Source organism: Lepisosteus oculatus, chromosome 18 (assembly GCF_040954835.1).
Source record: "Lepisosteus oculatus isolate fLepOcu1 chromosome 18, fLepOcu1.hap2, whole genome shotgun sequence".
NCBI classification, from domain to species: domain Eukaryota; kingdom Metazoa; phylum Chordata; class Actinopteri; order Semionotiformes; family Lepisosteidae; genus Lepisosteus; species Lepisosteus oculatus.
Window position 1 is genome coordinate 18,686,667 of NC_090713.1, and position 25,322 is coordinate 18,711,988.

At 39.8% G+C, this 25,322-nt stretch overlaps 2 protein-coding genes across 2 annotated transcripts in view; both read left to right on the forward strand.

Annotated features, from left to right (window-relative positions):
• The window catches only part of LOC138224006 (protein NLRC3-like), a 394,575-nt gene that overhangs the window by 331,922 nt on the left and 37,331 nt on the right, over positions 1-25,322 (forward strand). The gene's annotated exons all lie outside the window — the stretch shown is intronic.
• Positions 1,205-24,623, forward strand: LOC138223961 (protein NLRC3-like). Its single transcript, XM_069180138.1, has 4 exons — positions 1,205-1,364; positions 3,503-5,261; positions 22,206-22,379; positions 24,449-24,623. Exons 1-4 carry the CDS (start codon positions 1,205-1,207, stop codon positions 24,621-24,623), a joined length of 2,268 nt encoding a protein of 755 aa, XP_069036239.1.

Consider the following 25,322-nt stretch of genomic DNA (forward strand, 5'->3'; position numbering starts at 1 on the left):
TATTGAAGGCACTGGAGAAGTCGAAAAACATGATCCTTACAGTGTTGCCAGCCCTGTCCAGGTGTGAGTAGGCCCTTTGCAGCACGTAGATGATCGCATCCTCCACACCAACACTGGGCTGGTAGGCGAACTGTAGGGTGTCCAGTGATGAGCTGACCAGGGGTCTCAGGTGGGATAAGACCAGCCTCTCCAGTGTCTTCATGACATGAGAAGTCAGTGCAACTGGTCTGTAGTCGTTGAGGACAGAGGGGCGCCCTTCTTTGGTACCGGGTCCAGGCATGATGTCTTCCAGAGCACCGAGACTCTCTCCAAGCACAGGCTCAGGTTGAACAGTGGAGCACTCCTCTCAGTTGATCAGCACAGGCCCTCAGAACTCTGGGACAGATGTTATCTGGTCCTGTGGCCTTACCCTGGTGCAGCCTCTTCAGCTCCTTCTTCACCTGGTCAGCCGTGATGGTCAGCCTGGCCTGGGGGATAGTGCCCATAGCGCTTTCAGTGCTGCAGGTGTTAGTGGTTAATGGTTAATAATCAAGGTATTGGAATGGCCAAGTCAAAGTCCAGACCTCAACCCCATTGAGATGCTGTAGCAGGACCTTAAGAGAGCTGTGCATAAACGAATGCCCTCAAACATCAATGAACAGAATCAATGTTGTAAAGAAGAGTGGGACAAAATTCCTCCAAAATTATGTGAGAGACTGATAAACTCATACTGAAAACAATTACTTCAAGTTATTGCAGCTAAAGGTGGTTCTACAAGCTACTTAGTTTTCGCACATGGCTTCTGCATGTTGGCTTATTTTTTGTTAAATAAAAAATGACATAGTGGAATCTGTTATGTGTTGTTTGTTACCTGTTAGATTTACCTAATTTTAGGATCTGGTAAGGACCAGATAATTTTTTATGTCCTGATATATGAAACCATAGAATTGAAAGAGGGTTTACTTTCTTTTTCACATGACTGTATGTGCAACTGTTAAAGAATCATGTTGCACTATCCAAAGAACAACAAATGTTTTTTCTGCTTTCACATTCTTCTTTAACTCTACACTTCTCCTCACCCATGTTCACTTTCCTGTCTCTGTCTCTTACTCTTTCTCCCTCCTGTCCAGCCTCAGGTGTTGAGTTTGTGGATAATCACAGGGCCACTCTCATTCAGAGGGTGACCCCAGTTGACCCCATAGGGGATGAACTGCTCTCAGAAAAGATGATACATCAGGAGAGCTACAACAGGCTCCACGCTGCCACAACCCCTCAGGACAAAATGAGAGAGCTGTATAAAGTCCTGGATTCTGGGGGAACAACAGTGAAAAACAAGTTCTACACAATTCTGCAAAAGAACTACAGACCTCTTGTCGAAGACTTGGGTAAGAGCACCATTCTCATTCATACTCACTCTTTTCTCTTGTTTTTTAATTCTATCCTTGCTTCTCACAATGTCATCTGTCATTATATAAAAATTCATTAGCACATAGCAAAAATGACAAACTTCACTTCCTTGCTTACTTGTATATAGTATGTAGTGTATAAAATGATTACTTGTGGATTTTACTGAATATACTACAATCACTTACAACTATTCTTGTGTTGATATTTACTTTTTACTTGAATTTTAAAAGAACTTACTGTCATTATACATAGACTTTATACAAGGTGGAACAACTATAGACAATGAGTCTCACTCATTCTATAACTGCAAGACTCTACATGACTTAAACCAGCAAGAAAACGGATAAAGAGAAGGGAATAACAAATTCTGTTTAGCAAAAAACACAGCAAACCAAACTATGGACTTATAAAAACCCAAGGAGCAGAGGCCTTTATAAATTAGTGTGAACTGTGTGGTGGCTTTTATTTTAGGGCCGGTAAGCAGCTTAGTTGTTGATAGTGAGGGACTTGGGAAGAGGTCTAGTAAGTAGTTCTAAGAGGAGCTTAGGCTTTTGTTTGCTTTTGAGTATTTATTTCTTTTCACTTTAAATACAATGTTTTTTTATCTTATGGCTGTTTGTGTTTGTTTTACTTATTTATATCTTATTATACTTATAACATACTTATTTATATGTTACTTGTATATAGCACAGTATGTAGTGTATATAGTGATTAATTGTGGATTTTACTGAATATACTACAATGACTAACAACTATTCTTGTGTTGATATTTACTTTTTATTTACTTGTATTTTAAAACAACTTACTATCATTATACATAGACCTTATACAAGGTAGCACAACTATATAATTTATATACTCGCATATCACAAGGATTAGACCTATTCAATTAAGAGAAAAAAAACACTTTTCACATGACTGTATATGCGACTATTAAAGAATCATGTTGCACTATCCAAAGAACAAAAAACTTTTTTTTCTGCTTTCACATTCTTCTCTACCTCTATACTTCTCCTCACCCATGTTCACTCTCCTGTCTCTGTCTCTTACTCTTTCTCCCTGCTGTTTAGCCCCAGGTGTTAAGTTTGTGGATCAACACAGGGCCACTCTCATTCAGAGGGTGAACCCAGTTGACCCCATAGCGGATGCACTGCGCTCAGAAAAGATGATACATCAGGAGAGCTACAACAGGCTCCACGCTGCCACAACCCCTCAGGACAAAATGAGAGAGCTGTATAAAGTCCTGGATTCTGGGGGAACAACAGTGAAAAACAAGTTATACACAATTCTGCAAAAGAACTACAGACCTCTTGTCGAAGACTTGGGTAAGAGCACCATTCTCATTCATACTCACTCTTTTCTCTTGTTTTTTAATTCTATCCTTGCTTCTCACAATGTCATCTGTCATCATATAAAAATTCATTAGCACATAGCAAAAATGACAAACTTCACTTCCTTGCTTACTTGTATATAGTATGTAGTGTATATAGTGATTACCTGTGGATTCTACTGAATATACTACAATCACTTACAACTATTCTTGTGTTGATATTTACTTTTTACTTGAATTTTAAAAGAATTACTGTCATTATACATAGACTTTATACAAGGTGGAACAACTATAGACAATGAGTCTCACTCATTCTATAACTGCAAGACTCTACATGACATAAACCAGCAAAAAAATGGATAAAGAGAAGGGAATAACAAATTCTGTTTAGCAAAAAACACAGCAAAAAACTATGGACTGATAAAAACCCAAGAGGCAGAGGCCTTTATAAATTAGTATGAACTGTGTGGTGGCTTTTATTTTAGGGCCGGTAAGCAGCTTAGCTGTTGATAGTGAGGGACTTGGGAAGAGGTCTAGTAAGTAGCTCTAAGAGGAGCTTAGGGTTTTGTTTGCTTTTGAGTATTTATTTCTTTTCACTTTAAATACAATATTTTTTACCTTATGGCTGTTTTGTGTTTGTTTTACTTATTTATATCTATCAACCTGCTTACAACAGGTGTGTTGTGTGTCCTTCTTGGACACTAATTCTACAGACATATTACACTGTCAGGATTTCTTCTGCCATCTCTGACTGTACCTTTTACTACCGTGTTCTGTCTGTTTTAGGGTATCTGCAGACACTGAAAGCCAAACACAAGGAAGCTCTAAAGAGGAAGTTTGAGGTTGTGTCTGAGGGAATTGCTGTGCCAGGAGAGAAGACCCTCCTTGATGATGTCTTTACACACGTGTGGATAACTGAGGGCAACTGTGTTGAGGTGAATCATGGACATGAGGTCAGACAGGTAGAGACCGTCTCCAAAAGCAAAAAATCTGAGATTCGCTCCATCAAGTGCAGTGATATTTTCGAACCGCTGCCAGGACAGACCAGACCCATCAGGACTGTAATGATGAAGGGAGTCGCTGGCATCGGGAAAACATTCTCTGTGCAGAAATTCATTCTCAACAGGGCTACTGGAAAAGACAAGCAGGACTTTGATTTTATATTTTTTCTTCCATTCCGTGAATTAAACTTGATCGAATCAGAAATGAGTTTATGGGAACTGGTTCTGTGTTTCTGTCCAGAGATAAAATCCTCTGATAATGTTTTAGATGGCCACAAAGTCCTGTTCATCTTGGATGGTCTTGATGAAAGCAAACATCCTTTGAACTTTAAAACAAATCAGAGGTGGTCTGATGTGAAAAAGCAAGCTTCAGTGGACGTGTTGTTAACAAACCTCATCAAGAGGAACTTTCCTGTTAATTCTTCCATCTGGATCACTTCCAGACCAGCTGCAGCAGGTCTGATCCCTCCGGAGCTCATCTGCAGGGTGACAGAGGTCCAGGGATTTGAAGACCAGCAGAAGGAAGAGTACATCAGAAAGAAGTGTAAGGACAGAGCTCTAGCAGACAGAATTATTTCACATATAAAGACACTGAGGAGTCTTTACATGTTGTGCTATGTTCCTGTTTTCTCCTGGATTGTAGTTACTGTTCTGGAACACACATTGGAAGAGAGCAGTGGGGAGAGTCCAACAACACTGACAGATTTCTATACAAACTTTCTGTTTGTCTTACTGAAAGCAAAGGAACAGAACGAAAATAAAGATGTCTTCAAATCAAATCAAGAAGCAATTCTGAAGCTGGGAAAGCTGGCATTTGATAATCTAGAGAAAAACATCATTGTGTTCTATGAAAAAAATCTTAGAGAATATGACATCGATCTCAACTCTCCCCTTTACTCAGTGGTGTGCAAGGAAATATTCAAACAAAATTCAGCCTTTAATCGGAAAAAGGTGTACTGCTTTTTACACCTGACTGTCCAGGAGTATTTTGCAGCTCTGTATGTTTTTGGTTCCCATCAAAACAATAATATTAATCCACTAAAGAAAACAAAAGAGATTTTTTCCTGGTTTGGAAGAATATCTTTATTCAGCCTGAATAAAGGTGCTCTAGAAAGAGCCATCCAGAGCAGGACTGGTCACCTTGATCTGTTTGTCCGATTCCTTTTGGGGATGGAAATGGAGAACAACCAGAAGCTTCTGGAGGGATTCCTGTCACAAAAGCAAGATCACTCCAGTGACATCCAGAAAACAGCAGGATTCATCAAGGAGCTCATTAGAGGAACTTCTTCTCCTGAAAGATGCATTAACCTTTTCCACTGTCTGAGTGAACTGAAGGACCAGTCTTTAATGGATGAGTTTAATGTGACTCTGGATAAAGTAAAACGTTCAGGACAAACACTCTCACCTTCCCAGTGTTCAGCACTTGCCTATTTCTCACTGCTGTCTGAGAAAGAGATTGATGTCTTTGTCATGGGTGAATATGCTACATCAGAGGAATGTTTACGGAGATTGCTACCTGTGGCAAAGATAACAAAAACCCTTAGGTAAGTACATCAGATTTTCTTCACATACAGAATAAGATGTTGAGTCAATATTGCCCATGTGAGCGGTCTTCTGGCTAGGTGCTTTGTGGAGTAGATGTGTTCACCTCATGCTTTAGCACACTTTTTGTTTTTCATTGTTAAAACCCATAATTATTTTTACTATTTTAAATTATTTATTCTACACTACATAACATTGTCTAAACCTAAACCTAAATGCAGTTTGGAAGAGAAAAGCTTGCAGCTTAAAACTCGAACACTCCAGCTACAGGTATCATTCCAACTTCTTTGGCTGATACAGCTGTAGTATGAATGATGGCTGTATTTCCAGAACTGGAAAGCCTCAGAAAAGGATTGTCTTTTCTGCTGACTTTTGAGGTTTATCGTGGCTCTGAGTCACAAACTTGACTGCACTAAATTGGCTGTAAACGTGCAGGGCCAGCAAATTCTCAAACTGGAGCCAATGACATTGTGGACAGTGTCTCAGATCTGAAGGTGGCTCAGACTCAACTGTTGTCAAGACCAAGCTGACAGAGCGAGAGAACTGTAATAGGAGACAAGATCTACAGATTGTGAGCCTGTCTGAGTTAATCGAGGGGTCTCATGTTACTATTTCTTCTATGTGTTTTTCTTTTTGTTTTTGGAGCTGCTGGGGAAAGATGTAATTGAGCTTCCAGTTCTTGTGCGAACAGCCCAGGGCCTTGCCTTGTCATCATGTGTTTTCATCAGTATGAAGTGAAGGAATCGGTGCTGCAGGCAGTGAGGATCTATGCAAGTTTCAAAACCTCTGTGTGTTCTTTTTGCTCTAATAGTGAAATATAATAATGTGTATTATATTGACATTTTTATATATCACTCTCTTAAATATTAAAATCATATAAAAAATAAATAAATGTAACAATTGAGTTAGAAAAGAGCAAACATGAATATTGTCAATGATGGGAGTAAAAAACTGTTCTACCAGTTAATTGGAGACAATAAGGGATTTAAAGATGCCCTTTAACAGAAATTACAATTGAGGTTAAGTGCATATTTGCTTTTAAATACTAATCATAACACTGTATAATATACTTCAAAATCAAAATCTAAAATAAGAAAGTGGTGTTAATAAAACAATAAACATTTTAAACTAGTGGTGTTATGCAACAATCTCCCTCCTTCCCCTTCTTCCCCACTTTGATGATGAGGACACTTAGACCCCCGCAGAGTGAGAAGTGTGGAAAAGTGGAGGAGGGAAACAACAGATGAAACACAAAAAAGTGGGATTTGAGATCATGAGAATTTCAGTGAGACATGCTGTAGTACGAGTAATACTTTACTTGACCATCATGCTCTTAAGCACTCTTATACATTTGCAGATTTACAGTTCAAACCTGAAGAGCACTGCTTTTCACTGTAGCAACACAAACACGTTTTAACTTAAACTTAATTTAACCAACAAATGTGATTTTTTTTTTAAAACAGGAGATATTTACCTATTTCATATTGATGTATGATTACCACTCTAAACACACACCAGTAATGACGCTGCACTGGCTGTGTAGGGCAGTCTTCTGCAGGTTCTTTTGTACATCGAACCTGCAGTAGAATTTATTCAGCTTGTTGGGGAGAAAGATATCATCAACTGAAGCAATTTGTTTCACCTTGTAGTCTGAGATTAGTTGAAGGCCTGGCCAGATGCCTCAGTTTTCTTTGATTAGTTTATTTTCAAGTTTGTTCTTACATTCAGGTTTGGCCCCCTTTACTACATTTTGGAATTTGTATTTGCCAGATTAGAAACCGGCATCATCTCCCTCTTTGAAAGCTCTGTTCTTTTTTTCCCACAGGGTTTTAATTTCCCTGTTGAACCAGGGCTGATTATAATTGCGCACAGTGAATGATTTGCAAGGAATGTATACACTCTCCCAGAAGAGAATACTGTATATAATGTTACTGTGTCAGTAAGATCATTAAGATCTAACCAGGCCTCCTTAAACATGCTCCCGTCTGTGGTATCAAAACAATGCCTTAGCACTTTCTCAGTCCCATCTGACCACTGTTTTACCCTTCCTATTGTTGGTTTACATGTGTTGGATCTGTTTATATCTTGGGATAAGAAATGCTGCAGTATGACATGACCGACTGAAAGAGGTGTGGACTTACGCTCGGTATGACCATAGAATAGTGCGCAGCACCATAGCAGTGTTCCAGTGTTCTGTCCTTCTTAGTTGCAACTTTTAACTGCTGTTTTTATCTGGGGAAAACCTTCCTTGGATTTGAGTGCTTAAAATTTTCCAAAACAATGACTGGGGAATCTGGATATGAATTTTTAGCCTCAGTGATTTTCAACGCTAACTGTTGGATAGCAAAAGTAATTTGCATCTGGTGCATTATAAACAGCTTAAGTAAATGATTGGCTGTCCAGTCTGAAAAAAGTAGAGAGAAATCCTGCAGATTCACCACGGAATCTGATACCACTGAACCTAACCAGGTGAAACAGAGCACAGAGCAGTTAGAGTAATCCTGTCTAAGGTTGAGTTGCTTATTGATTACAGTAAATGAGCAAAGCCAGTTCATCCATCTTGTTTGGTATAGAGTGCACATTTTACTTTCTTGATAGCGGTGAGCTGAGATTAGTGTTTCTAAGCTGGGTATGAACTCCAGTTCATCAGACCTGTTTCTTAGTCTGGGATGGGATACAGGTGCACATGATACAGTACCTACAGTACATTGTTCAGATCAATAAAGTCACTTGATGAAAAAAATCAGCTTTGGTTGTGTTACGAGCGCAGCTGGCCTTATTTAACTCCCATTACCCAATTACCACACCACCCCTTCCTTCACTACTTAAACCCTCGGCTCACCTTGTTCACTGCTTGGTATTAGGAATCTTTCCACCTCCTGAGCTCTTGTTGCTGACAACCTTCAACATCTTGCGCTCGTGGATCTTGCCTATTGGACCCCTTTCCAGCTTGTACCTTTTGACCATGCTTTCATCTCGCCCTTCTTGGATTCATTTTCCTAACTCTCCTCTCTGGACTCGACTACACCTGGACCTATCAACTACTCTCCTGCCTCGCCCTTCTCGGGCTTGTTCACCTCGGACTCCATTAGAGACATGCACAGGGCTCGTTTTACTCACTATAACAGGTTGTAGATTGAGATTAAGTAGCCTTTCATGTAAATCCAGTAGATCCAGGCATATTTTAACACGTATATAGTAAATTCAGTAAAATAAAACCAATGACAAACAAAACACAAAGAGCAAACACTGCGTCACCCTGATTGTTATGATCTTGAACCTGCACCTGAGAAGGAGCAGCCCACAGCCAGGTAGACTCCAATTTTTAGTATCTGATTCAGTTCAGTTTATGTGTCATATGCAAAAGTTCAATGAAATGCTAATTTGCATGTGTGAGTCTGGACGTTTGTGCCTTGATGCTCCTATAATGCTTATAAGAGGGAAGGGGAGAGAAAAATGAGAAACTGGGATGACTGGTATCTTTAGCGATACTTCCAGCCTTCCTGAGACAGCAAGTTGTACAGATGTCTGAAATAGAAGGGAGCTGTAATGATGGACTGGGCTGACCTGACTACCCCTTGTAAGGCCTTCCAATCAGAGCTGCTGCCAAATCACACTTTAATACCACATGTGAGCACACTCTCAATAGCACACCTGTAAATGTGATAAGGACAGTTAAAGATAGACCAAATTTTTTCAACTGTCTGAGGAAGTTAAGGTGCTGTTGTGCCTTCTTTGTAGCTTCAGTTACATGGTGGGACCATGTTAAATCATTAGTAATGAATGTACCCAGGAACATGAAGCTGCTAACGATCTCTACAACCACCCATTGATCATAGGGGTGTGATCCCCAACCTGCTTTCTAAAATCAATGACCAGCTCTTTGGTTTTGCCTCCCTACATTGAGGGAGAGATTATTGTCAATGCACCACTCCACCAGTTTCCTGACCTCATCCCTGTAGGCTGTCTCATCATTACTGGTGATTCAGCCAATGATGGTGGTGTTATCAGCATATTTGTCGATCGAGTTGGAGCGGAGCTGTGTCTGGCCACACAATTGTGGGTAAACAAGGAAAACAGCAGGAGTCTAAGCACACAGCCGTTAGGGTCAGCTACTGTATATTCACAGTCAGCGTGGAAGAAAGTTTTCCATCTATCCTCACAGTCTGTAGTCTCCCAGTCAGGAAATCTATAACCCACCTGCATAGAGAGGTGTTGATATCCAGGTCATTCAGCTTCCTGACTAGTCTGGAAGGAACTATTCTGTTAAATGTAGAGCTATAATCAGTGAATAGCATTCTGATGTATGTGTCTTTATCATCCAAATGAGGCAGAGCAGTGTGAAGAGCCAGGGAAATAGTGTCATCAGTGGACCTGCTATGCCAGTATGCAAACTGGAGGGGCTTTAAGCACTCAGGTACCATTGTGTTAATGTGCCTCATGACCGGCCTTTCAAAGCATTTTATTACAGTAGATGTAAGCGCTACCATTCTGTAATCATCAAAAGGTCGCAGTATTTTTCTTAGGCACTGGTATGATGGAAGTTTTCTTATATCACACAGGAAGGAAGATTGTGAAAGTGAAAGATTGAAAATATCTGTAAAAACCGTGGCCAACTGGTCTGTACAGGACTTAAGGACCCATCCAGGAACATCGTCTGGGCCGGTTGCCTTCCATATTTTCACCCGTCTGGAATTTGTCCTGAGTTCATCCTCCATGACAGACATGGCTCTATCATCAGTGGCTAGGAACACTGGGACCGGCTGTTCTCAAACCGAGTGTAATAGGCATTGAGCTTAGAGAGAGAAATAAGTTTCAGAGGATGTAATCCTCCTTAGTTTAGCTTTATGGCTTGTTATTGTCTGAATACCCCACCACATTTGGTGCACATCAGAAGAGGCAGCTTGTATCTGAGTGCTGCTTTCATGTCCGCATGGGTTTGAAAATACACTGCAGAAATAATAACAGATGAAAATTCTCTCAGTAGATGGAATGGATGACATTTTACAGTCAGATATTACAGGTCCGGAGAGCAAATTTGCTTGAAAATCTAACTTCTCAACACCAAGAGTTGTTTATCATAAGACAAACACCACCACCTTTTTTCTTACCAGCCAGACCAGACCAATCCATATGCTATTTGGAGAATCTCTCAAGCTGACCAGCTGAGTCAGGTGTACTGGGGGTCAGTCAGGTCTCAGTGAGACAGCAGCCCTGGATGTCCTGATGATGGCTTAACCTTCCCCTTAGCTTGTCCATCTTGTTCTCCACGGATTGTACATTGGCCATGAGAGTAGTAGTAGTAGTCGTGAGTTGTAGCCGCAGCGCTTCACTCTCACTTGAAGTCCTCTGCTCTGCTCTGAGTCAGGTGGGGGGGTCCGTACACAGAGGCGCCCAAGATAGTTGATTTAGATTTATATTCAAATAGAATATATCTGTGTTTAAGTCAATGATTCTTGATCCAGTGTCCACAAGTATTTCGATCATAAGTAATTGCTATTGCTAAAAAGACAGACTAGATACAAAAAGCACACAACACGAAACAGAAAAAGACAGATTAGGAGCATCATGCAATTCGTCACCACTCTTCAGCTCCATGTTCAGTCGCTCTTCCTCCCTCCTCCACCCATTTTGAGCATCTGATTCAGCCCCCATTCTCCTCTGGGTTTCAGAATGCCTTACAAGTGTGTCATATGCCCCGGGTGGCCAGGTAAGACTGAAACTCAGTGGACACAAACTGCGGCCCATTGTCATGGTGATGGTGGTTAGCAAATCCCAGTGGGCAAAGAGGGAATCTAGGAAGTCAGTGACCACTTGAGTGGTGACTGATCCAGTGGAGGCCACTTCAAGTGCATTTCAAGTGCAGATCATAGTTGAGTATGAAGAATCTCTGATAGGGTAGGACACTGTGCTGCTCCCTACAGATCACTGCTTGTATTGCTGCGAAGATGAACAAGGCTTATTCCATGCTGCAAAGACAAGAGACACAACATTTCGACTGTGGAGCCTTCTTTAGGTGTGTGAACGTGAACTTTCTGAGGAGATAGTGGACATCTTCTAGAAATAGCTGAGGGGGGAGCTTAGTACGAAAGGCACACTGTTAAAGAGGAAGACATCTGCGTGCATGATGAGAAAAAAATGTTTTTGGTGGACATGTATGTTTATAAGTCTGTCCAGGGTATAAATGTTATCATGTGTGAGGCAGTGTGGTAGGGTGCTGGTCTGACTCTTATTCAGTACACTGTGCTTGTTAAAGGATGGCCATTATTTGGGCTTCCATGATACTGCAGAATAGCTTTCCCATGTTACTGTTCACATAGGTGCCCTGGTAGTTCTAAGGGACAAGTCTGTCTCCAAATGTATAGATGTGGGTGACCAGTCCTTGTATACAGACCTCAGGGAAACACCTGACTCTCAGTACTCTCAGTACAAGGTTGAAGAGTTTGAGCAGGACCTGCTGCAATTCTGAACTGCTGTGTCTCAGCATCTCGCATCTTGCTGTTGGCTCCATCTTGTCCACAGACTTGTCATGGTCTGAGGACCTGGAGTTTGACTAGCAGGTCATGCTCTGTGATCGGGATGTCTGAGGGGTTTAAGTTGTCTTTAATAGCCATTTCAAGTGTTATTAGTTTTTATTCTGTGTCAATCAATCAATCAAAGTGTATTTATCAAATGCACAACAATACAGCATGCAGCAGTAATTGCTGGCAATGAAATGTCTTTTCTGCGAGCTCACCAGAAGGAAACAAAAATAAAAAGCACAAAATTAAAAGTTACAGAATAATAGTGCAATAAAAATTGAATAAAAAAAAACTAAATATAAATAGAACTGCTACATGTCCATCGTGTATGCAATACATTAGTCCAAATAGTGTAATATGCAGTGTGCCAAATACAATGAAAACTGCATGTCCATGTAACCTGAATTTTTAACAAGGACCATTAGGGTGGTTACTTAAGAGATCTAGCAGAGTAGATATTCTGTATGTTTGGTATCTCACAACCAGTGATGAGCTGTGCTGACCTCACCACCCTCTGCAGTACTTTGTGATCCCAAGCAGAGCAGCTCCGATACCACGCAGTGATGCAGCAAATCAGGATGCTCTCAATAATGCACCAGTAGAAGGTGGTCTGGATATGTGATGGCATGCCAAACATCTTTAGCCTACGGAGAAATAATAAGCACTGCTGTGCTGTTTTGACCACGATGTTGGTGTGGTGAGACCAGGTTAAGTCCACTGTGAAATTAACTCCCAGGAATTAAAACTGCTGACCCTCTCCACTGCAGTTTGAGTAGCATAAATATGGCCAAGTTCACCAGAGTTGGTTTAGGGTTAGGTTTAAATGTAATTTTCAGCTAAGAAATTTGTTTTTAACCAAGTGTCCAGAAGATATGTTTTCTAAAACCAATTGAATCAGGTAAAAGGAAACTGTTTAGCTTTGGCTCATCAGATTTGTGAAGGAAAGTGCACATTTATTTGTGAATACTGCTAAATGAATGGATGAAAAAACACACATTTTCCATTTTATGTTATAATAGTTTTAACAGAACAGGAAAATTCCCACTGTCTGTAAAACTCTTTTTAGTACAGAACTCGGATGCCGGTGTTTCAGTGGCCCACATACTTAGTAAGACCATTCCAGGTCTTCACAATACAATATGTAGAATATTTTAGATTTGTTCCATTTGTCTCAATTTTCTATTTGTATTTCTTCTTCAAGCTAGAAGACACATACTGTAGGGAAAGGTCTATAAGCATTTTCAGATTTTTTAAGATCCAGAACTTAAAATATTGATCTTTGAAGAAAGAAAAAAATCTGTTTTTTGTTTTATGTGTTTTGTCCTGGATATTTCTGTCTGGTGAGTGGAAACAGTAAGACATAAAAGAAATATGATTTCATACACATAATGCTCAAGAAGGTAACTTAAATTTAAGCTCTATTGTAGGGCTCTAGTGTCTACATGTCCAGAGATATTGCAAAATGTTTGAGGGGATATCATTCCAGACAGAAATTGCCTCTGGGTGTCTGTGTCAACTGGCCATACTTAAAAGTTAAGGGGTGAGGCTTGCTATCATCACAAACAGAAAGAGCGTTGTTGATCTTGGTGCTGAAATTGTTCCTCAGAGAATTCAAACAGTCTGAACATAGAGCCTGACTCGAGTCCTGCTGCAAGTGAGAGAACTCAGACTGTCTCAGGATATAGTGCTCTTACTGCCTACAGTAGATTATTGCATAGAATATCAGAATATACATCAGAATATTATATACTCTGTGGACAATGAAGTCCAACTGTATCAATGTTAACTGAATTTAAGTGAAACTCAAAGCTGGTTTGTGAATCACAAGATTTCCCCTTTGGCAGACAAAGTCTCAGGCAGAATTCTGGTTTGTATGGACTTGCTCTCTCTTGGCTGCTGTCTTGTACTAAAATTTAGTTTCCTAAATTGGACATGGTGGAAGCAATTACATGCTCAATCTTTTGACCCAGGCTTTGATTGAGAGACCAGGTCAAAGAAAATGAGTCAAGTTCATGACCTTATAACACCTTTTAAATCTAGTAATCACTGCTGGAGATTGGTTGTGAAAATAGCCTGATGTACTCTGTTACTTTTTGGAGATACGCCATTGAGCCTCTTCTATATCAGCTGCGCTGGGTCAGCAAGAGGCTGTCCATCCCAAGCTGCCCTGATCTTACTATCCAAGACCCGGAGTATACTGATGACATCATGGTCATGGCTGGAGGAGAGCAGGATGTCAGGGCTCTGTGAAAAAGTAGAGAGGAGGAGACACCTAGTCTGTCCTGGACTCCACTGTTTCTAATTCAGGGTCATGCCAGAGCCTATCCTAGCAAGCAGTGGGCCCAACACAGGTCCCTGTACTGGTTATCAGTTCATCAGGGGTTTGACAGAGGAAACAAGTGAGAATACAGAGAGAACATACAGACTCCACACATATTTCTCCAGGTCCGGGATTGAACCAGGGCCCCAGCACTGTGATACAACCATGTTAACCACTGCTCCACTGTATCTCCCCTCTTAAACAACCCATCAGCCGCAGTAATAGAATGGAGACAGAACTGGGTCATTTTTTATTCTTCAGCAGCAGACTGGTCTAAGCCAGTATCACCCAGCTACACTACTTGATAGACATGGACCTGGGCTGCTGGCGATGTGTGGACTGGATGTGAGCTACATTGGAACTGTATTGCCCATGATGTACTGTACAGGCAGATATTCATGTCAGTTTCAGTCTGCACTACATCTCGGGGATGCTGTTAATGTAGGTTCACTCCTCTGATGTGTCTCTTGAAAAGCATAACAGTGAACTCAAATAATAAACCATATATACAGTCACTAAGGATGTGATTGACTGCATCAACTGTAAAAGACTCACTTTTAAAAACCAGGATCAAGTGCAACTGAAATTACTGCAAAAAGAGCTTAAACTAAAACTCAGGAATGCAAGGAATCAACACAAGGAGACAATGGAGAAAAATTGAAACAATGAACTCCAGGAGGCTGTGGCAAACAATGAAAACAGTCACAAACATGAATTCTTCAAAGAAGAGCATCCATACAATGGAAGAGCTGGCTAAAGCAAATGATCTGACTGACTTATCTGAGATCTGAGACACAGGACATCTCTGTTGCAGGTGATAGTATATTAGATACTATTACAGCAGACAGTAGTGCTGGTAGGCTTGTAATAAGTTCACAGATGACCACACAATCTTTCAAGCACACATGTGCAAAAAAGGCACCAGGCCCCGATGGCATCTCTGCCTCTCTTTTAAAAAATTGCGCAGAGGAATTATCACAAGCATGGTGCCCTGTCTTTCAGAAGTCTGCTGACTCTCACTCTGTTCCAGCACTGTGGAAAAAAGCAATAATCGTGCCAATATCCAAACAGCCCTGTCCCTCAGAAAATAATGACTACAGGCCGGTAGCACTGACGTCTGTTGTTATGAAATGCTTTGAGAGGATTATGGTATCCACGCTGTGCTCAGAAGTGAACACCGTACTGGATCCATATCAGTTTGCATATAAACACCGGCGGGGCACCGATGATGCAATCAATAGCATTATGCATCTGGTTCTTAAACACCTAGAGGACCCTGTAGAAGCCAAGAAATTCGAGCCTGAAGCGTTCCTTCGTACAGCCAAGCTTTATGGCTTGCATACAAGGAACTACAATAAGCACCATAATAGTTATAGTACCAATCGCACTTCAAAGGGGATATGGTCCTACAGAACCTAAATATACATTCCCACCCCCTCCTGTCTTTGATGTAACCGAAGGAAATAGAAACCTTCCTTTGCCATCAGGAGTTTAGTGTAAACATTTACCATTTGGGTAAACATTCACCATTTCAGGGGAAGTACAGGGGGGGGGAAGTCTTTGTGATCAAGCAGGCGTGATGATTACAGTTCAGCATTTAAAAGCCATTCGCAGGCTCCATCAACCCCAATGCCTATGCGCAGACGCTGTTTATGGACTTCAGCTCTGCATTCAATACGCTGCATCCCCATCTATTGATAAGCAAGTTGAAGCAAATGTCCATTAACTATAACATTATAAGATGGTACCATTCATTTTTAACAAATCATACACAGTATGTCAGGGTTCTTTCGGAGTCACGATCTATCAGCATAGGTGCCCCTCAGGGCTGTGTGAGCTCTCCAGTTCTGTTCACACTTTATTCAAATGATTGTACAAGCAGTAGTCAAAGCAACTTCATTTTCAAATGATGATACAGCTGTGCTTGGCTCAATGGAAGCAGTTCATTTGTATAGGTCAGAAATCCATAGGTTTGTGCAATGGTATGACAACAACAGCCTAATTCTGAATGTTAAAAAAACAAAAGAAACAGTTTTTGAGCCCAGAGTAGTTGGTGATCACTCAGATGCAGTAATCCATCTGAGTGAACTTATCACTCAGGTTGATTCATATAAGTACTTAGGTGTAAGCATAGACAGTAACCTGTGCTGGACTACTCATATGGAGAGTGTTTGCTCCAAAGTTCAGCAGCACTTATTTCCTGCGAAGACTAAGAGTGTTTGGGATTTGACAGGAAGTAATTCTGCTCTTTTACCACGCTGTAATCGAAAGCATTATCAGATATGGTATAATAATGTGGTTTGGTAATCTATCAGTTCATTTTAAATCGCAAATTACCCCCCTCCTCCAAACAGATTTTGAAAGTCATGGGAGTGAAACAGCATCCCTCCCTGCAGACAATCTTTGAAAAATCCATATTCAAACAGGCAGAAAAAATTATATCAGATCCTTCCCATATCCTCAATTCTGAATATGAAGTCTTCCTTCTGGCAAATGTTTTAGGGTTCCCAAATGTAAGTCAAACATATACAAACATTCCTATAATCTCATACTTTAGAGGAGCGGTCTCTGGCCACAGCTGAGGGGAAAGCTCTGTACAGGCTGTGCACTGATCTCATATGTCGTCTCTCCCTGACACTCACTGGAAACTGGAGTGGGGATAGAGCCTGCCTGGGAAAGCCTGTACAGATTTCTCTCTGTAACACAGCGGAGAAAAATGAATGTGCTACCACTGCTCACCACTAGAGGGCCTAATACCAGCAATTACAACCCTCTAACTTTCATTGCATGTATGCTCCACTACAAACAGATTTACACAAAAACCAAACACAAAAGCAGCAACAACAACAAGTTAAATAACATACATCTTATAAAATAAATCGGTGTGAGCCAGTGGTAGGGGTAGAGTTCAGTAGTCTGACAGTTTGTGGGAAGAAACTGTCTCTGAATCTGGACATACTTGCCTTTATGCTCCTATAACACTTACCAGAGGGAAGGGGGAGAAAAGTGAGAAACCAGGATTACTGGTATCCTAAGCGATACTTCCAGCCTTCCTGAGAGCAAAACCGCTTCAAAACGTTCACATCATTTATCATGATATGTTTGATATGTTTATCATTAGACATACACTACTGCCTTTTTTCTGTGGATGGCTGAGTCAGGTGTATTGGGGGACAGCCAGGTCTCGGCAAGACAGAGAATACAACAATCCCTTTGATGACTTAACTTGTACATCTTGTTCTTCACGGGCTGCTTGTTGGCCAGGAGGACACCTGGGAGTTGGGTCCAGTAGCCGTGGCGTTTCACTCTTGCTTGAAGTCCTCCCCGCTCCACGTCTGTCGCATTCGCCAGCTCTGCTCTGACTCAGCTGGGGGGTCCTACGCAGAGGCACCCAAGATAGTTGAGTTGGATCCATATACAGTAGGAAATATCTGTGCTTAAATCAGCGTTTCTTGATCCAGTGTCCATAAGCACTTGTCGGTCATAAATAATTGCTGAAAACTGGATACAAAAAGCTCATAATACGAAACAGATGAAGACATAAATACGAGGAGCAACATGTCTCCACTCTCCAGTGCCATGTTGATTGATTATATCAGCCAGTGACGTATCTAACTGAGTCTGTCTAGACTACATGCTCACGTGACTGACTAAATCGTTCGACATAGAACCACGCCGAAAGTTCTGTAACTTTTTTCTCCCTTGCTAGAGAACATTTTATGTTCGTCTCTCCACAAAGCGATATGGCTCACTCTTAAAATATTTAAAAGAATACATCACCCACGTATTGATTCCACACAGCCACTCTGTCTCCTTCAGAGATATCAGACAGTAAGCCAGTGGACCCCGCAATTCCCAAAACCCACTCATTGTCCCACCTCACTAAAAAAGCTGACAACCCACAGTGGGGAGTCTTGTGCGCTACCATTGTTATCAAGTAGTTTGTCTTGGTTTTGGATCCAGCAGAGTTTGTCTATCCCTTCTGTAGCTCTGTGTGAATTTATGTAGTTTTAACATATATTTTTTGTTGTTTTAGTACAGTTTGTGAATATAATGTTAATGTAAATATGTTCAGGTGAAATGCAAGTTATATTAAGATAAGATCACTTTATCGGCCATATACAATTTCTTGTATTAGGAATTTGCCTTTTTGCATACCCCAACTTTATCTCCATGAGACACACAGACAGGGAAAGAAGCTTGGGGTCAGAGCACACGGTCAGCCATTTATAGTACACCCCTGGAGAAGCTGGGGTTAAGGGCCTTGCTCAGGGGCCCAACAGAGTAGGATTCCTCTGCCAACCACAGGCACAGATCCTTAGCCACAGAGCCACCGCACCGCCCCATATATTGTAGTTCAACCAGGTTAAATTAACATGTCCTGTGCTCATTGAACTGGAGGGGGTCTGAGGCTATAGGTCCTGAGAGAAAAAAAACCTGGAGAGCGAGTATCAGGACAGCAGTGTGGAGAGATCCGGAGTATACAGATCGGCTAGTGAGCTCGTAGGGGTGAGTTTAAATTTAATTAACAACTGGAGGAAAAGAGGAGAGATTATTGGGAAAAGAGAGAAACAGAAGGGACTGGATTGGGATTGGAAAAATGTCTGGAGACATCCACATTCATTCTTAAAGAAAACACTCGGGATCTGCGGACCGCAGTGAAGAGGCAGCAAGTTTCTCGATCATCAGAGGCTGTGAGTGAACCTGATGATTTACAGCTCAGAACAGTGGACACAGGACACAGATTATTCTCACCGGACTGTTTGATTTATTGTAGTCAGGACTCAAATCTATTTTACTGTTTTATTGCAGACAGACCTGTTTTTTACTGGCTTTACTTTTACCATCCAGTATTAAAACACATTTTTTTAAAAAGTGTGTGAAATTACTAAATTTGGGGAATATATCATCTCGCCTCTTAACCAGCGCGCCAATGATTTTTTTGGTTTAAGAGACTCCGTACATTCCTTTATAGTGAATGTTGTTTTTTTTAGTTTCTCTAACGGTTATTTATATATGTTGTTGTGTTTGTGAAATTTCACAATGCAGCATGGTCTGTATGTGTTTTTCAATTTTAAATGACAGAAAGTAAGGAGGATATTTGCTCATTGGGCACACAAGCCTTGTGAAGTCATCTTGTGATCACTAGTAGAATTACAGTTGAAATTCCTGAAAAGTCTAATATAGTCACAAATTGATGGCTGTTTCCAGTGGAGGCTCTGCCAAATTAAAAGCTTCAGTTTTTGTGCAATTGACTGAAGTGGGCCACAACATTGGTCACATTAAGAACCTAGGTCACCCCATGTATTATATACTGTATGAATTTAATGTTAAACTTCTGGTTGTGGTTACACTTCTGTGCTGAGAGACAGGCACACCTTCACTGCTATACAGATGCAGCCATTCAAAGTGCACGGTACAGACATGTACCAGAGGTAATTGGCTATGGCCTCACGCATCGTGACGTGCGTTGATGCAAAACACCATGATACGTGATTGGTTGACCGACAGGGGCACTTCTGGTCTGTTGGTCGGTCGTAGAAAGATTTACAGTAAATGTCTTTACAGTGCCCGTTTTAGTATTGAATATTTAGATGGAATTTTACCACTGAAGGGAAATCTTAGTAGCTGAGCATAAATAGAATAGGAGCATACTGTAACACGTGTGAAGGCCATAAACGATATTAATTTTGGAACATAAACATACAGTATATGGCTGGTCTCGGTACTTTAAAGAAAAAATACACACCAGTATTCCATTTCTCCCTAAACATTTAAAGCATCGAAGTCTTTAACTAACGTGATACCGGAGTCAACAAGCATACTTTTAGAATTTGATTAAAAGGGAATATAATATGGAATCACGTTTCTAAAGAAATTAATAACGATATAATTATATTCATGTACCGCAACACAAGAATTGTACAGTACATGCTGTACGATGTCTGTTGATAATGTTTTTGTAGGGCGTTTTTTCAACACATCTCATGTGACCTCACTGGTGGCACTGTGGGTTAGGTTCCTGACTCCTAAGTCACACACTGTGTGTTCTAATCCCACTGGAGCTGTGACTTTTTTTTTTATCAAACATTTCTTTGAAAAAATTAAACTTTTCCCTGGGTCAGAGATTAATTAAAACCTCACATGCACCAAACAAATTTATATTTCTAAATATCACAACATAATCGAATTTAAGTCATTTTAATAACAATGAAAAGTCACATATGCGTTATAATAAAAACATTTATATTAATTTAAATCGCGTTTTGATTTAAATCGTAAATGCGTGTTTAAATATATGTGTTTTTTGATTCACAATCAGACAAATGCAACATAAATTGATATCTTTGTCTTCTAAGTATCTTAATAAACTTTCAGCATAGCTTTCTCCCCGTTTAGATTTATTTTTCTTGGGATCTTGGGATCAAATGTGGAAAGATTAGATTGTAATCGTTTTTATTTTTTAAATACATTTTAGAAAAGTGTAATCTTGCTAAAAAGTTGTACACCACCTGCTATAAAGATACATATTGTAATACTTTCGGGTTCGGATAGGACAGACACAAGAACTCAGACTTGTGGAGTTAAAGCGAGTTAAAGCCTTGATTTTATATATCACCTTTAAAAGTGGCATTTCAAAGCAAAGTAAATACCCAACACTGATTGTACCCATCTGTCATGCTAACAAAGCACCTTGAATTGAATTGAATTGAATTGAGGGAGAGAGGTGGGGAGGGCGAGAGAGAGAGAGCACAGGCAGGACAGACAGGCAAATAAGATACACTCCACAGACATTCACAACAGCGACATATCATAAAACGTTTGCACATATAGTTAAGTTATTACTTGGTTTTCAAAGTGCAATGAAATACAATATTGTTGTTGTTGCTGTTATTGTTGTTTTTATCCTGTAAAGCCTTTTGAGAAGCCACCTTTAAAGGCGATATATAAAATATATTGCCTTTAATATATATTAAATATCGCGTAATTAGGATTATTTTAAGGAAATAGCAGTATAACCTTGTTCATGCACAAACAGTGGCATGTTACATTATTAATTTGGGTGTCTCCTCTTGCCAGAAAGCTCTAAATTGCATTTTGAGTGCGGTTTTTGACTTTTTTTAAATTGCAACCCAACTCCCATGTTGAGTCTCTTCTCTAAACTTAGTCTGGCCCTCAGCTGCCTGCTGTTGTGTTCAGGGTGAGTTATGTCAACAAGAAGAGAATTGTACCCAGAGCACTTTCTGCTGGGCCAGACCCAACTCCTCTTCTACAAGAGCAGGATAAACACAGTCTCAAGTGGAGGGTCTGTAGAGGAGAAGAGTGTTTAAGAGGTTGGTGAACAGCAGGATCTCTCCTGAATTCCTCTAGTGGAACTGTAGAGATTCTTGTTTGAAGGTGTCAGTGTAAAAGTGTTCCGTGTTGTATATTTGTGGGAGGGGTGGGGTTTGTTTAGTTTCATGATCATGTTCTATTTCTTTTCTTTTTTAGGGGGTTTAGTACAGTATATAGGGGTAGTGTGTATGCTAGTTATTTTTTAATATTATTATTATGTATTATTTGTATTATTTGATGTGTTATAAAAACCCTGCTTGTTTTTTTCTTCAAATGGTTTATTTTCTTCAAATGGAATTGTTTTTCTCAACATATCTACAAATAACAATAAAAAGTCTCCAGTTGACTTACTCCAGTGTTGCTAATTTACACTTGGGATTAATAAACCATTTGAAGAAGAAAAAACAACAACCAATGTTATAACTATACGATGATGTAATAAGAAAATGTAATAATACATGTACAGCAATTTTTATTATATTTAAAAGTCAAAGTCTTTCTGTTTCCCTTTTCATTGTAGCTCCATGTGTCTCCCTGTTTCCCACTGTCTCCCTTCCTGACAGTTTCTTCTCATCTTTCTTCTTCCTTCTGGAACCCAAATTTTGAAGCAGCTGTTATCTTCATCATCCCCATCCACAGACACTCTGAGATGGATAATGACATGATGTTGTATATTACTGCTGAGCTGGGTGTTGTAGTGAAAACTTGGAAAGAAAGATGTGGATAAGCTGTGCAGATGTTCAGCTGTGCTCCTGTCTTTTTGTCTGCAGGATGGTGAATTGTGGACTAACAGAGAGATGTTGTGAAGATCTGGCCTCTGTTCTTCAGTCTCAACACTCCAGTCTGAGAGAGCTGGATCTGAGTGAGAATAACCTGGGGGATTCAGGCGTGAAACTGTTGTCTGAAGCTCTGAGGAATCCCAACTGTAAATTAACAACACTGAAGTACGTGGACACTGGACATTTCTTTGTTTTTTATTGTTTTATTTAGGTATGCTGAGACACAGAATATTGCCTTTTTCACGTGCATCCACACCTAGGAATTACAAAATATAAAAGAAGCCAAGCATATAGAAAGACAAAAAACTGCTATGCAATTTTATACAAGTTGTTGTTTGTGACTATTGTTATTTGTTAATATCTAATTACTGAGAGATTCAATATGCAATCTTTCCTATTTTGTCCATCTTTTTTACACACACATGTACAGTATATTTAGTTTTTGGTTTAAAATGCTGTGGGTAATATTTTTCATGAGATTTCATTCATAGAGTTCTTCTTCATTTGAACACAAGGTCTGTCTAGCTTTGACCAGTTTCTAGTGATTTATTTCATGGCTGCAGTTCCGACAGTTCTAAACAAGTCTTTTCTGCCTCTGAAGGCAACTCATCTGGTGTTTGTCTCAGAAGAAAAAGGACTCCTAACAAGGATTTTTTAAAAATATTTGTTTTTCAGAATATTTTCCCAATTTATTTTCATACCAAAAAATGTTTAGGATATGGCAGGTGTCCCCAGCCATTCTTCCAGCAGTTTATGTTTCTTACAATATTGAATATTATTTTTTTACTCATATTCTCTCCATGAATGTGAATTGGTGGATTTATGCAGATTTGAATGGTTTTAGATTCTTCAATTGCTGTGGAAGTGCCAATCTCCTTTTCTCATTTGTGTCTCACTTTTAACTCTTGAGTATTCCTCCTCTGTTTTCTGATATTGTACGTACTGTACATCTGAAAGGATGTAGCTCTGGAAGTAAGTTAGGTATGCAAAACTTACCAATTTACCTATTTTCCGGTGGAGGCACTGCCAAATTAAAAGTTTCATTATTTGTGCAATTGACTGAAGTGGGACACAACATCGGTCACATTAAGAACCGAGGTCATCCCATGCATTATATACTGTATGAATTTAATGTTATACCTCTGGTTATGGTTACACTTCTGTGCTGAGAGACAGGCACACCTTCACTGCTATAGCACCTGCTCCTGTCTGACTCCCATGTTGAGTCTCTTCTCTAAACTTAGTCTGGCCCTTAGGTGCCCTGCTGTTGTGTTCAGGGTGAGTTATGTCAATAAGAAGAGAATTGTACCCAGAGCACTTTCTGCTGGGCCATACCCAACTCCTCTTCTACAACAGCAGGATAAACACAGTCTCAACTGGAGGGTCTGTAGAGGAGAAGAGTGTTTAAGAGGTTGATGAAGAGCAGGATCTCTCTTGAATTCCTCAAGTTAAACTGTAGAGATTCTTGTTTGAAGGTGTCGGTGTGTTTTGACTATGTTACATGTGAGAGTCTGTGTAGAGAGTCTTTCATGTGTAAAAAGTGTTCCGTGTTGTATATTTGTGGGAGGGGTGGGGTTTGTTTAGTTTCATGATCATATTCTTTTTCTTTTCTTTTTTAGGGGGTTTAGTACAATACATAGAGGTAGTGTGTATGCTAGTTATTTTTTAATATTATTATTATGTATTATTTGTATTATTTGATGTGTTATAAAAACCCTGCTTGTTTTTCTTCTTCAAATGTTTTATTTTCTTTAAATGGATTTTTTTTTCTCAACATATCTACAAATAACAATAAAAGGTCTCCAGTTGACTTACTCCTGTGTTGCTAATTTACATTTGGGATTAATAAACCATTTGAAGAACAAACAATAACAACCAATGTTATAACTATACGATGATGTAATAAGAAAATGTAATAATACATGTACAGCAATTTTTATTATATTTAAAAGTCAAAGTCTTTCTGTTTCCCTTTTCATTGTAGCTCCATGTGACTCCCTGTTTCCCACTGTCTCCCTTCCTGACAGTTTCTTCTCATCTTTCTTCTTCCTTCTGGAACCCAAATTTTGAAGCAGCTGTTATCTTCATCATCCCCATCCACAGACACTCTGAGATGGATAATGACATGATGTTGTATATTACTGCTGAGCTGGGTGTTGTAGTGAAAACTTGGAAAGAAAGATGTGGATGAGCTGTGCAGATGTTCAGCTGTGCTCCTGTCTTTTTGTCTGCAGGATGAAGGTATGTGAACTAACAGAGAGATGTTGTGAAGATCTGGCCTCTGCTCAGTCTCAACACTCCAGTCTGAGAGAGCTGGATCTGAGTAAGAATAACCTGGGGGATTCAGGAGTGAAACTGCTGTCTGCAGCTCTGAAGGATCCCAACTGTAAATTAACAACACTGAAGTAAGTGAAGACTTGTGATTTCTTTGTTTTTTTTTTTATTTAGGTACACAGAATGAGACACAGAATATTGCCTTTTTCACATGCATCCACAATTAGGAATTACAAAACAAGAAAGAAGCCAGGCATATACAAAGACAAAAAACTGCTACGCAATTTTATACAAGTTCTTGTTTGTGACTATTGTTATTTGTTAATATCTCATTACTGAGAGATTCAATATGCAATATTTCCTATTTTGCCCGTCTTTTCTACACATATATATATATATGTTGTTTTAGGTTTAGAATTCTGTGGGTAATATTCTTCATGAGATTTCATTCATAGAATCTTTCTTCATTTGAACAAGGTCTGTCCAGCATTGACCAGTTTCTAGTGATTTATTTCATGGCTGCAGTTCTGACAGTTCTTAACAAGTATCTCTCTGCCTCTGAAGGCAGTTAATCTGGTGTTTGTCCCATAAGAAAAAGGACTCCTAATGAGGATTTTTTTAATTTTTCAGAATATTTCCCCAATTTATTTTCATACCAAAAAAATGTTTGGGATATGCCAGGTGTTCCCAACCATTCTTCCAGCAGTTTATGTTTCTTCCAATATTGAATATTAATTTTTTACTCACATTCTCTCCATGAATGTGAATTGGTGGATTTATGCAGATTGGAATGGTTTTAGATTCTTCATATGCTGTGGAATTGCCAATCTCCTT

Coding starts and splice junctions, on each gene's coding strand:
- LOC138223961 (XM_069180138.1), top strand. CDS start 1,205: ATGATACATCAGGAGAGCTACAACAGGCTCCACGCTGCCACAACCCCT. Junction 5,262..22,205: donor AAGATAACAAAAACCCTTAG/GTAAGTACATCA, acceptor TTTTGTCTGCAG/GATGGTGAATTGTGGACTAA. Junction 22,380..24,448: donor TGTAAATTAACAACACTGAA/GTACGTGGACAC, acceptor TTTTGTCTGCAG/GATGAAGGTATGTGAACTAA.